Raw genomic sequence first — 13,660 nt, 5'->3', positions numbered from 1 at the left:
ACCCCAACAGCCCATTTTAATGGTTTGCCAGTACAACTCTAATAAAAGATATGCAGTGCTCGCATCACTCCTTTGATCCAAGTTGCTCCTTTCATTAACCATTTCCTCTTCCCCCAGCCCATATCTTGTATTTCATATACATATTATTCAGCAAACCATACCACTGACTTACTGTTGCATCCAGCCCTCTCTACCCATAAATCCAACCCTCCCTACATTCCAGTTTGCACCTGCCACCAACAGGGGCAGAGTGTCTAACTGATTTTTCCATCCCTTCCAATGTTTGGTTTCTAATTTTATATATATACTGTATATTAATTACAGTATTCTTGTAAAGTTCACCTTCCCACCCCAAAACACACACAGAGTCTGGTACTGAGATACCAAAACAAAATTGCAGCCTTATCTCTGTTTTATCAGAGTTTGTCTTGAAATCTCCTCTTCATAAAAAACACAAGCTTTAATATTCAGGACAGGCATGCAGTGGCATGGAACAGGATACCTTGCAGAGCTCGTGCATAGTGCTGAGAGCCAGGGAGAAGGAAACCCTCAATTGAGTATTGCATGGCTGACAACTCCTTAGCCAAGCTATATAAATCTACTCCTCTATTTCCCCAGCCTGCCCTGGCTGCCACAGACTCGTCTACCTTTGCGTCTGACGAAGCGGGTATTCATCCACGAAAGCTTATGCTCCAATACATCTGTTAGTCTATAAGGTGCCACAGGACTCTTTGTTGCTTTTTACAGATCCAGACTAACATGGCTACCCCTCTGATACTATGCATTTTCTGAAGTCCAGACTTGGGATAGACCTTAGTAGATCAGCAGAAACCATGGGCTTAATGCAGACTCTAAGGTATGCAGCTTATCAAAGAGAAGGTTGAGAGGTGACTTGATCACTGTGACTAGGTCAGGGGTAGGAAAACTACGGCCCACGAGCCGCGTCCAGCCCATCAGACCTTTTAATCCGGCCCTCGAGCTCCTGCCAGGAAGCATGGTCGGGGGCTTTCCATGTGATTCCCGGAAGCAGTGGCATGTCCTCCCTCCAGCTCCTATGCTTAGGGGCAGCCAGTGAGCTCTGCATGCTGCCCCTGCCCCAAGCACCACCCCCCACAGCTCCCATTGGCCAGGAACTTCAGCCAGTGGGGAGCTGCAGGAGTGGTGCCTGTGGACAGGGCAGCGCGCAGAGCTGCCTGGCCGGCGCCGTGCCTCCGCATAGGAGGGCATGCCACTGCTTGCGGGAGCTGCGGGGGCGGCGCCTGCAGACAGGGCAGCATGCAGAGCCACCTGGCTGCACCTCCACGTAGGAGCCGGAGAGGGGACATGCCGCTGGTTCCAGGAGCTGCTTGAGGTAAGCGCTGCCTGGAGCCTGCACCCCTGAGCCCCCCACCCCCAGTACCTCAACCCCCTGCCCCAGCCCTGATCCCCCTCCCACCCTCCAAACCCCTCGGTCCCAGTCTGGAGCACCCTCCTGCACTCCAAATCCCTCATCCCCAGCCCCACTCCAGAGCCCACACCCCCAGCCGGAGCCCTCCCACACATACCCCACACCCCAGCCCGGAGCCCCGTCCCATACCCTGAACTCATTTCTGGCCCCACCCCAGAGCCTGCACCCTCAGTGGGAGCCTGCACTCCCTCCCGTACCCCAACTCCCAATTTCACGAGCATTCATGGGCCGCCATACAATTTTTATACCCAGATGTGGCCCTCGGGTCAAAAATTTGCCCACCGCTGGTCTAGGTACTTCTTCTTAACCTATGCACAATGTGCCTCAGGTGGCACATGACCAGAATTCATCTCTGAATTAGGTCTGCTGGTTGGATCAGTAGCTTCTCTGGCTCGGGCCAGGTACTGATGGAGACTGTGACGTGAACACTGATCCATGCCCCCTGTCTAGGTACTTAAACTTGGAAAAGCTATCTAACTGGGGGGAGAGAGGGGCTTTTCAGTCTTGCTGGAAAAAGGCATAACAAGATCCAATGGCTGGAAGGTGAAGTTAGACAAATTCAACCTTGAAATAAGATGCAATTTCCAATCAGAGAGGGTAATTAAACATTGGAACAGTTTAACAGGGACAGTGCTGGACTCACCAACACTTGGAATCTTTAAAGATTGGATTAGATATCTTTCTAAAAGATACACTTTAATCTAGCTTCTGAGAGAAATTCTACAGCCTATATGCATGGGGAAGGGGATCAGGCTGGATGGTCATAGTGGTCCCTTCTGGCCTTGAAATCTGTGAATCCTCTTGCTCATCCCCTTCCTTTGCAGGTCATGGGGAGAAGAGGATTGCCTTTTCTACCCTCAATACACTCATAATACTTGCAGCTCTGTATTAAGACAATGACTATAATCAAACCTCATGCTTCAGAGCTTCAGCCAGTTGCCTGCAGAAGTCAGCCAGTAGGTACAAAGAATCCTCTTTCTTAAATGCCTGGCTGGCGTACTTTCTCACATACTTAAATCATCAGATTTGGGGTTGAAAAGAAATTTTCTCCCAGGTCAGACTGGCAGAGACTTGGGGAAGCAGGGGGTTTACTCTCCTTCCACAGCATTGAGGGGAGGGAAATAGGTGAGATATACCCAGATAAACTTAATCAAACCCTGCCTTAGGTATTAGCGGTAGCTTAGTCTCCCCTTTCTCCACTCATGGTGCACAACAGTTTAGTATCCCAAGGCCTGAAATGCTTTAGTCTAATGAAAGTCATTAGGCTCAATGTAGAGATCAGGGTGAAATGTTATGGCCCATGATATACATGTCAGACTAGATGGTCCCTTCCAACCTCAAGCTCTAGGAAAGGCATATAGCAGCCTCTAGTTATTGTAGGAGTCAGCAAGGAGGCTAATGTGGATCTGGGAGCAGGAATGAATGTATGAAACCTGGGGTCACAGGGGAATAGAAGATTGATGACTTGAAGTTTATTGAGGAAGCAGAAGGGCTATAATATCCCCTCAACCTAATGGGAAGTCTGAGGAGCTTCTGAGCTTCGCAGATATCTACATTATGATGGAAGGAAAACCCCAGGGAACTTAAGCGCTCCAATGGAGCTCCATTAAGAGATTGGCCTTCCCTGATTACATTTAAATCCTTACAAATGCAGGGAATTTTTTTCCAGAAGGCAAACAAAGAGATTTCGAATTTCTGTTCTTTTTTTTACTAAAGAAATATAAGCTCGTGGTAGTTCACTTTTCATTTTTAGAAGCGTTATAGTACATAGACATTTTCCTTCGGGAACACTATAGCTCTATTTCTTTTTTACTTAATTGCAGGTTTGAACAAATTTATGCAGCAATAATGCCTGGCTCCATCAGATCTCTAGACCGCTCTGGGTGACAGGCTGCCACCAGAACAAATTACACAAGAACAAAAACAAAAAAAGATTTTTAAATGCAATGCGCTATTGGCCTTCTGCAATTTAGTCAGGTAGTCAGCATGTGCTAAAGGTGGAATATGCCAAACTGGTGAAGGAGTTTGTTTTTTAAGAAGAAAAAAAAAAAAGAGCAGCTCTGCTAAAGCAATCGTGAATAAAGGCAGCAGGGTAGTTTTCTTTCTAAAGAGCAAATCAAATTACTTAATGAATATTATTTCCTTAAGGTTATTTTGATATTACATCGACAATCTTCTTTCAAAAATGCCAGAAAAATAACCATTGTTCATAACGTTTGCTATTTTCTGTACAAGTGTTCAAAAACAATGGCGCACACTTCAGCCAACTATGCTGTTTTAAGTTTCAATAGAAACATTCTAAGTCTTGTAGTACTGTGCAGCTGCATTTGTTGAACATAACCTGAGCCAGTGAGGAAACATGATTAAAATACTAGCTATGGGAATATCAAAAGCAGGGAAATCTGAACTCCCATGTGGAAACCCTGCAGCCAATGAGAAGTAAATTTGTAAACTGAATGGGTTACAAGTATTTCACCTTTTAAAATTATTTACTATTGTTTCCACTTAATTGAATAATTGTGAGAAGTCATCCACCTTTAGAGTAAGGAGAACTTGATTTTAATACTATTCATTATAAACTTACAAGACTTGCCAACATCTCAAAAAAAAAAAAGTTCAACTTTTTCTCCCCCCCCCCCTTTTTTTTTTTTTTTTTTTTTTTACAGTCAGTTTAGTATTTGGACGAGCTAGATGAACACCTCTACAGCAGAAGTTCCCTGTTTATATACAGAATTGGTACTACAAAGGCAACAGCAGTGTAATCTTCCTCACCACCACCTATTTGTCTCACCTTGGCCTAAAACACCACCTCTCTATGGTAAATTTAAATACTTTCAAAAGAAAGCCAGTGACAAACAAACAAAATGCCAAGAGATCATATTTCTAAAACTCAGTTCAAACTCTGAAACATTATGAAGAAACTTACCATGTTGTTTCTGCTTTGGATTGTACATTTTCCACCAGCGAAATATAATAAATGCATCTTGGATTCTAAATTGGATAAATTACATAAATAGGAATTTAAGAACACGGATTATAGATCTTCTATGTACAGCAGCTTGAAAAACTGCCTTAAACATTATAGAAAGATTCCCTTCTTAAAACTGTATGAACAGCATTACAATAATAGATCCAAATAACTAATGCCCAATCTTTATGTTATGCAGATGCACTAGTGTAACAAAAAAAAGCCTCACTTTCAGAATCCCTCATTTGTTTCCCTCTTAATGCTTTGGACCTCTGACTGAAAGAATTACCATACAACCTCTGCTCTACATTTCATGTAATTATTAAAATTTATGAAAAAAATGAAGTGTAAGCTGCTTGGCTAAAATAGATCTTTCAAATATTTTAATTTAACTTGGACTTTAAGAGTATTACTTTTTACAGTTTTATAAAAAACTTAAATAAGAGGGCAATGAAGTGAAAAACATTAGGGAATAGAATTTTCCCTTATATTCTGAAAAGCACTCTCTTAATACAGTCAGTAATTTTTACTAGATTTATATCTGATATTGGAACTTTTCAATTTACAATGCAACAGCAGCAGAGAAAAGGGTCAATGGGGTTATACAATTGTAAGAGGGAACCAATTTGTCTCCATATCTACTAACAAGAATCAGTTTCGTGTTAAAGATCTGCTGTTTCTTAATGTAGTCTTACCAACAGGGAAGAAAAATATATTTTAAAGAGCCATAAGAGTAAATTCACAAACAAGTACCTGATAGACATGTCTTCTGTAATGTAATAGATTTCACGAACCATGACTTTTCCAGACAGAACAGAGAATGAAAAGGAACCTATTTTAAAAGAAAGATTTCATGTAAGGCTTTTGTCTGTGGGTTTAATTTCTTTTTCTGAATGGGAACAACTGATTCATGAAAGTTTTACTTGCGATTCTAGGTGCCTGGGTTTTTGCCCTTATAGACAACTTTCAGAGAGAGTAGAGGACTCCGAACTTTCTGAAATATCAAGCATCTTTAGGGTGTCTCAAGTTGGGTAACTAAAAATCACTTTTAAAAATGTAGGCCTATATAACTAAGTTTGAGGAAAGTGATGGGATGACTATTTTGAACATGTAAGATATGTATCAATATCACTGGTTACTACAGATTGTATATAGTTAAGTTAACTTGGTCTCATCTTCCAATTATTTAAGATTCACCATAAAATACACACAATTTGCTGGTGGTAGTAAACCTAGCAGCCTTCAGGCCTAGGCCTTCAAATCTAGCAGTCTCATCTGGAGATTTGAACATTTGGGGGACAGAGGAGTTAACAAGTAAGCAGACACATCAGCATGGCTCAATTTCCTTTGCAACAAGGCAGGGTGGTGATGGGCCATATATTCTCCCCAATCCTTTTTAACCTTACTTAAGAAACAAGAAGTTATGCAAAGTAGGTATAAAAAAACCGTATTTGTTTTTAAATGACATCGATAAACCAATAAGAGCTAGTCCAGAAATGGGACTAGTGGGATCCAATAGCCATGATGTTATTGATTGTGAAAGTTAATAAAGAACACCACATATTTTGGGTAGCTATCTTCAGCTTCTTTTCCTTAATACAAATTTCACTGCATATAGTTTTTTTTTTAAATACAGCATATTATATATATCTCAAATATTTCATCCAACAAGTGTTGAAGTCATTACAGTTCATAAGTAGTGTTGGATTTGAACATGGGTTGGAATTTTTGGATCTCAGATTCCTTAAAGCATCAGTAGATTAATACAATTTTTCTATCTTCTATTTTCATTGTATACACAATCAGTAACTGTAGAACAAGTCCAAGATTAAAAAGACAAGTTATTCTGAGTAGCATAGAGAGGGAGGCCTGGGAGATTGGAGAGGAGAGAGAAAATTAAAAGGACAATCAGTCAGGTTGTGGGATACAACCTTTCATGACTCGGCATCATATATATTTTTGTAATGTGGGAGAGCACCCAAGTGATTTGTACTGACCTGGTTTATTCCATAAAAATGTTTTTATATTTAAAAAAATAAAGGAGTTAATGGGTTTTGACAAAGCTTCTTACCAGTATGAATTCTAAATATTACTGTCCCAATAAGAATTAATTGGATGAGTTAGTCTGCCAGTTTATTAGTAATACAATGCACCACCATACACAAAGTAAGAGCTTGAGATTCCAGTCCACTCCTTTGCTCTGGATTTGCATTAGCTAGCAGCACTGCAGAGACAGTGCGCTCAGCCCAAAGGGTGAGAGAAGGGGAAAAAAAAATCCTCATGTCAGTCAGCAACAATTTATCTTGTTGATTTAGAAGGAGCACTGATGGGCTCCAGAGTGAGCCCAAGCCAGTTTTCTTCAGTTGGAAGAATGGGCATTATGATGTATGGCTTGGGAAAGAGAACAGTGAAAGTTAACATGATTTCTTTAACAAACAAAAATATGGTACCTTTGGGTTTTATAATTTTTGTAATCAACCTGAACTGACCATAAGGAATTTCAAAACAGGAATTTACTGGGATTCGTTTTTTTAATCTACATTAAGAATCATACTGGAGTTTTTTGTCAAATACTTTTTTGTTGAAAAAATACTTGTTCGTTAAAATCAACTATTCTGGTTATTTTGACAATTACTTTAGTAAACAGATTTCAGAGTAGCAGCCGTGTTAGTCTGTATCCACAAAAAGAACAGGAGTATTTGTGGCACCTTAGAGACTAACAAATTTATTTCAGCATAAGCTTTTGTGGGTTATAGTCCCACTTCATCGGATACATGTAGTGGAAAATATATGATATACATATATACACCCAGAGAACATGAAACAATGGGTGTTACCGTACACACTATAAGGAGAGTGATCAGTTAAGGTGAGCTTTTATCAGCAGGAGAGAAAAAGAACTGTTTGTAGTGGTAATGAAAATAGTCCATTTCCAGCAATTGATAAGGAGATGTAAGGAACTGGGGGGGAGGGGGAGAGAAGCATAGGGAAATAGTTTTACTTTGTGTAATGGCCCTCCCAGTCTTTATTCTAGCCTAGTTTGATGGTGTCCAATTTGCAAATTAATTCCAATTCAGCAGTCTCTTGTTGAAGTCTGTTTTTGAAGTTTTTTTGTTGCAATATTGCGACTTTTAGGTCTGTAATCAAGTGGCCAGGGAGACTGAAGTGTTCTCCAACTGGTTTTTGGATGTTATACTTCTTGACGTCTGATTTGTGTCCATTTATTCTTTTATGTAGAGACTATCCAGTTTGGCCAATGTACATGGCAGAGGGGCATTGCTGGCATATATCACATTGGTAGATGTGCAGGTGAACGAGTAAACAGAAACACTTAAGATGTACCCTGTAGTTTTTAATAAATTCCGTTACGATAAACAACAAAATATTATCAAAGATAATTATTAGATTCACATGTAGCCATATTACAGTAACCACAACTTACCAATATGGATGTAGCCATGTTTATATAATCTGTTCAGAACCAATGTTAAAATAAGTCCAACATTTCGGGAATTATAATAAGTTAGGTAGATAATCCATCCACAAGACAAGATTGTAGCTGTTGAAAAGATTAACGTATTTGTTTTAGTTCGTATTAAAGTTACACTTGTGTGACCCGATAAAAGCATTGTATACCAAAATACAAAGCCCAGTAACAATGCCCCTCTCTTCTCTATTTCCCCCTTCCAATTAAAAAAACCCATGAAAAAAAAAAGTTTGTAATTAACATGGGTTTTTAACACCGGGGAAGGGAAGGTATAGATTCTCCATTGCCCTTCTCTCTTCACTCCCACTATCACACAAAAAGTATTTCCCACAACCCAAACAAAACATTATAGATTTGATGGTCCTCTGACTACGTGCAGCTATATCTACAACTAAATGGGAACTAAAATGAGAAAACAAACCCTAGCCCCTGATTCAGCACATCATCTCTATGATTTCCAGCCTTTACATTTTAGTCCAGCAATTTGTCACATAGCAGTACTTCAAGCTAATACAATACCTCTCATTTTTATCAACAGTGTGAAACTGGAATTTGATGGAAAAAATCATGGGAATTTCAATCCAATTAGAAATATGCCAATCAAAATAAATTTAGGTCTTTTAGTCCCAGAAGTAGTTTTTACATTAGTTGATTAAAATCAAGTAACCTATTTCTAACCAAAATGGTTCACAAAGTTTCCAGAAAGGTCTATCTGAAGGGAACAATCCCAGGCTGGCATGGGATGGATTAGTTTAAACTGGCATTGTACTCATCTCTAATTGATTTATTTTATAGTTTTAAATAACTGTTGTCTGACTTCAAAACAATATTTCAAGTTTCATTCCCCCCCACCACACACACACACACACACAAAACACAAGATCTGGGCACTTCAAGTTAACAAGTTATTTAAAAAGCAGTGTTTAACAGACATCTTTGAAAATTACTCAAGTCTTTAGGTGGAAAAAATCTTAGATGGAATATATCTTTAGATACATTTGTTTATAAATACTACTTGCATTTATATTGGCTATGACTCCTTTTTTTATTCAGTTGTTGTGAAATTTTAGTATATTCAGGTTTACAAACAATGGCCCAGAAACTTGCAAAGATTTATGCAAATCAATAGGAGTACTCACAGTGCATAAATACATACTTAAACCTCTGCAAGATCTGAGCCAATGTAAGAAATGCACATTCCTTAAAAGCGTTAGGATGAACTACAGCATATTATGTAGTTTTGCATTTAAAGTGCAAAACTGAATTTTATAACCTACTTCGCTGCATAGTCAAGAAACTTAAAGTGCTTAAAAATATGAAGCATCAAAAAACCCATGTAAGAGAAAGATAGTGTTATCCCATTTCAAGATGGGGAAAATGAAGCACAGAAAGAGTATAAGGCTATATCTACATTGTCCCACAGTTCAGTGTACAAGGGTGTGAATAGCAATGCTCACCAAAGTGCTCCACTGTAACTGCAACCAGTGTCCAGATGAGAGAAATTAAAGATTCCTAGTTCACAGCAAACTAGGAACTTTTTAGTTTGCACCTGCAGCGTCCAAATGGGGGAGTTACAGCACAGCACTTTGGTGCGTAGTGCTATTCACGCCCCTGTAGTCCAAACTGTGGGGCAATGTAGACGAGCCCTAAGTGACTTACCCAATATCAGAGTTTTAGTAGCAGAAACTAGTACTAGTACAGAATCCAGTACCCCTAACTTCCTGCTCGTACCATTAATTTAAACAATGGATCCATTGTTGCCCTTCTTCACTACCTGCTTAAATAGCTTATACGGGGAGAGGGGAAGAGAAGGAGAAGGCAGGCTGTGGCCTTTGGGTTCCATGTATCAATTATATAGAGAGAATCATTAAGCAGCAGCCAGAGAATAGGATTTCACATCTGATGACAATTCTAACTGATCTTTATATTTTGAGTGATCTCAGTGTACCTCCCCACATAAAAATTATGGTTACAAATCTACTTTCATATTTAAAAGTGAGCAATAAAAAAAAATAGGTCCATGAATGAAATTAAAGATCAGTGCTGCAGTGCCTAACTTTAGGTACCCTGCCACCTAATGGAATCCACAGCCCCAAGTTAAGCATCTGTACAAGGCATGGGGAGAGTTAGGCCCCTAAGAATCCACAAAAGCCAGCAAGCTGAGCAGAGAGCTCCCTAATGTAGCCAATAGGAGGGAGGCACCGATCTCCCAATGGGATTCAATCCATGAACCCTCTCCTGGAGTTAGGCACTAAGCCTTTTTTCACCACCTTCTTAGACACTTTAGTCCAGAGGTTAGCACAGCCACCAAGAAGGTGGGAGACCTAGGTTAAAATCCCCCTCCCTTTCTTATTTGGAGTAAGATTTAAACCCATGTCTTCTCCCTCTCAGGATAGTGTCCTAACTGCAGGTTATGGGATATTCTGGGATGAGTCTCTCTCAAGCTCTCCTGTAGAAGCCATTCCATTTTGTATAAATAATTAAATATTAATTGGGCCAGAGAAAGAGGGAAAGTGACTCTATAGCCCAATGTTTAGGGCACTCACCTGAGATGTGGGAGACCCCAAGTTCAAGTTCCTGTTCCAATGAATCTAATTTATTTATACATAGCCCAGTGGTTAGGGCCCTTTCCTGAGAGGGGAAAGGCATGGGTTGAAATCCCTGCTCCAAATCATGCAGAAGAGGGATTTGAACCCTTGTCTCCTACATCACAGTTAAGTACTCTCATCACTGGGCTGAAGATTATAGAAGGGAGCACCAGTACCTACTGCACCTCCATTTTTTTCTAGAAAGAGCTCAAACACTTATATCCAGAAGGATATGCACAGCTGTGAATCCCAAGCGGAGAAAGGTGCCTCTCTGTGGTCCAGATTTAGGCACCTATCTCCCTTTGAAGGGTTAGGATTAGGCCACACCTCTCTCCTCCAATAAGGTAGGCATTCTCAGAGGTCACCTACCAGACTGGGTTCTGCAGGTGAGATGAGTGGGGTAACGCCTAGTCTGATGATCCAACTGGAAGTGCAGGGGGAAGGAGAGTGAGGCATGAAATAGGCACCGAGTATCAGGACCGAGGTGGCTGTGCGCACACTCATTAGCAGATATTTAGGTGGAGATGTAGGTACCATCGGATTTTAGGCACCTACAGGGTTAGGCAGTAGCTGAACAGGGGTTTTGAGGATGTGAATTTGGGGCTTTCTACACCTAGTCAGTGTTTTAAATAGGCAAATTTAAATCCTTTGTTGAAATTACTTTAATCTTTAAGTGTTTTCCCCTTCGCCCGCCAAGTTCAGTTCTTACCATCAAAAAGATAGACCCCCCCCCCAACATTAAGGAATATAAAAATGAAAAAACACTGAAGATAACCTAAGAATCATTTGTACCAAGTTCCAGAGGTGTTGGAACAATTTTTATAGTGGGGGTGCTGAGAGCATTAAATCAAACTGTAAACTCTGTATATAATGGACACCATTTCAAAGCAGGGGGTGTAGTAGCGCCCCCAGCACCCCTACTTCCAATACCTATGCCAAGTTCACAGAAACATTATAAAGTTGAATTCCACTGTTAATGAATAAATGGGAGTCAATTGCAATTTGCATAAAAATCCTTTATAAATGGAGATTAATTGCTAATTTACATAAATGAGACACAACCAGTGAACTGCCAATTGCACCCATCCTCAAATGCTGAAACTGTTAAAAGTGTAGTTCCAAGCAACCTGCTATGTTAAGAATTTTTAAAATTGCATACTACAAAATAAATACTGGTTGTAAACCAGTTTGAGGCCTTAAATCTTTCACTTAAAGTATAAAATTATTAATATGTAGTGCAAGTTTTGTAGTACATTAGTGACTATGCAGCTTTCTTAATGGCAATCACTGCACCTTTGCAATTTCTACCTTATTAGTTGCAATCAACAGGAAAGTTTTGCTGTCTGTCCCAAAGGGCCTTCTGGAAATGGGGAGGAAAGTTTAGCAGAAAGTATTCAGCTCTATAATTCATTCTTTATTACAATCCTCCAGAACCAACATTTGGCAATTTTAGGATTTGGTTGAAGACTTTAAAAAAAAAAAACCCAAAAAACAAACAAAAAACCCCCTGCAGTTCTTCCTTAGTATGAATTTGTATCTTCATCCACTGACCAAGACACTTAGGGGCATGAGTGGGTTTGAGCTGTGTCAATTGCATGCAATACTTTTACGTTTTATTTTATGTACCCAGATATCACAATGGGCAAAAAATACATTTTAAAATTAAATACAAAGGTAAACAAAAAAGCAAACTTTTTGTTTAGAGTTATTGCAAAAACTGCTTGCTTTGTATTTACCTTCCAAACACTAGTAATAATTTCCTGAGAAAATTTAGTGCTTAATAAAGTTCCAACAAAAAATAGAAAAACATACCCTCGTACCAGCTGTAATATATTTATTCCCACAAGAGCGTCATTAATATTTGTACATTTCACCTCACAACACCTGGAGATAGTCTCTGAGAGACTAGTTTATTGTTACCAGATAAGAGTTAACACACACAGAATCACTCAATCATCTCCACTAGGATTTACTTCCAACACACCAAACCCATGTGAATAACTCTCTAATTTCCTTTTCCAATTTAATAAATCTTCATATAGTTTATTATGGGATTGGCCTTGTCTTTGGTGTGAGACCTAAAGTGCAAGTGACCTCGGGTCAGGGACTGGTCCTTCGGGATCAGAGGTAACCTGAATATTTTGCATCACCTTTATACTGTGTAACATGCTGTAATGCTCCTATTATGGTTTTGTGTGATGTAGAGGCTTTACTGTCGCTCACTTGAGTAACCTGAAATGCATTACACAACTATGGCTTCCCCATTCCAGACCAATGTGACTGCCCTACACTTGTGCCACATACGTAGCATATGTGCGTGACAGACACGTAAGTGCATCCTGCACTATACACTTATTGCAACACAGACCACTACTACTTTCAAATCTTTTAGAAAACTTAGTCATTCCTCCACATAACAGGAAAAAATGAAATATAGTGTGTGTGTGTGTGTGTGTGTGTGTGTGTGTGTGTGTGTGTGTGTGTGTGTGTGTGTATTATATATCAAATAGCTGTTTTAAACTCTTCTTGTTGTCAGTGAAGTTCCCACAGAGGCTTTTTTTTGGTGGGAGGGGGGAAAATAGGAGTATAGTTAACATTAGTGACCAGGCCCAATTCCCTGAGGTTTTAAATTGAAAGCAATTCTTTGTTTCCTTCTTAAATTGTGTAGTAGTGTTGTTGGGTGTTATTAAACAGCTGCATGGTGAATGAAGGGGCTTCTATGTGCAAATATTCTGGGATCTTTCTGGGTAACAGATCCTATTAAGCATCCAGTTATCTAGAAAAGTATGTTTAATGGATTCACAAAAACAGTTAAAACCAGAATATATTCAACTTACCAACTAATAGCCAAACAACATTGGAGTCGTGTTCTGTCAAAAAGTGTTCCAACTGTGTGATACTTGGGACAAAACTGTCATTTTTTCTTTGTTCCATTGCTAGATTGCTGTTGTATCAGTGTCTAAAGGGCTGAAAGAGAAAGATTCCAAACTGAATAATATAGCACAGCAAAACTATCAAAAAGTTCCCACACAAAACTATGTTAAAGAACTCATAATGGTTAGCTCTCACATAAGGCAGAAGATAAGAGTTCACATTCATACCCTATCCCAGGGGTTCTCAAACTTCATTGCACCCTGACCCCCTTCTGACAACAAAAGTTACTACATGAC

General features: G+C 39.6%; 1 protein-coding gene across 1 annotated transcript in view; it reads right to left on the bottom strand.

The window, feature by feature from the left end:
• The window catches only part of KIAA1109 (KIAA1109 ortholog), a 229,333-nt gene that overhangs the window by 193,558 nt on the left and 22,115 nt on the right, over positions 1-13,660 (bottom strand). Inside the window, exons 2-5 of the mRNA XM_045017971.1 lie at positions 13,328-13,457; positions 7,858-7,974; positions 5,169-5,247; positions 4,374-4,438 (exon numbers count right to left, since the gene is read on the bottom strand). Of these exons, the coding sequence (XP_044873906.1) occupies positions 4,374-4,438; positions 5,169-5,247; positions 7,858-7,974; positions 13,328-13,424 (358 nt within the window). The 5' untranslated portion in view covers positions 13,425-13,457. The remainder of the gene's footprint in view (positions 1-4,373; positions 4,439-5,168; positions 5,248-7,857; positions 7,975-13,327; positions 13,458-13,660) is intronic.

This window comes from Mauremys mutica, chromosome 5 (assembly GCF_020497125.1).
Source record: "Mauremys mutica isolate MM-2020 ecotype Southern chromosome 5, ASM2049712v1, whole genome shotgun sequence".
Taxonomy (NCBI): Eukaryota; Metazoa; Chordata; order Testudines; family Geoemydidae; genus Mauremys; species Mauremys mutica.
This window is presented reverse-complemented; position numbering and strand designations above follow the sequence as displayed.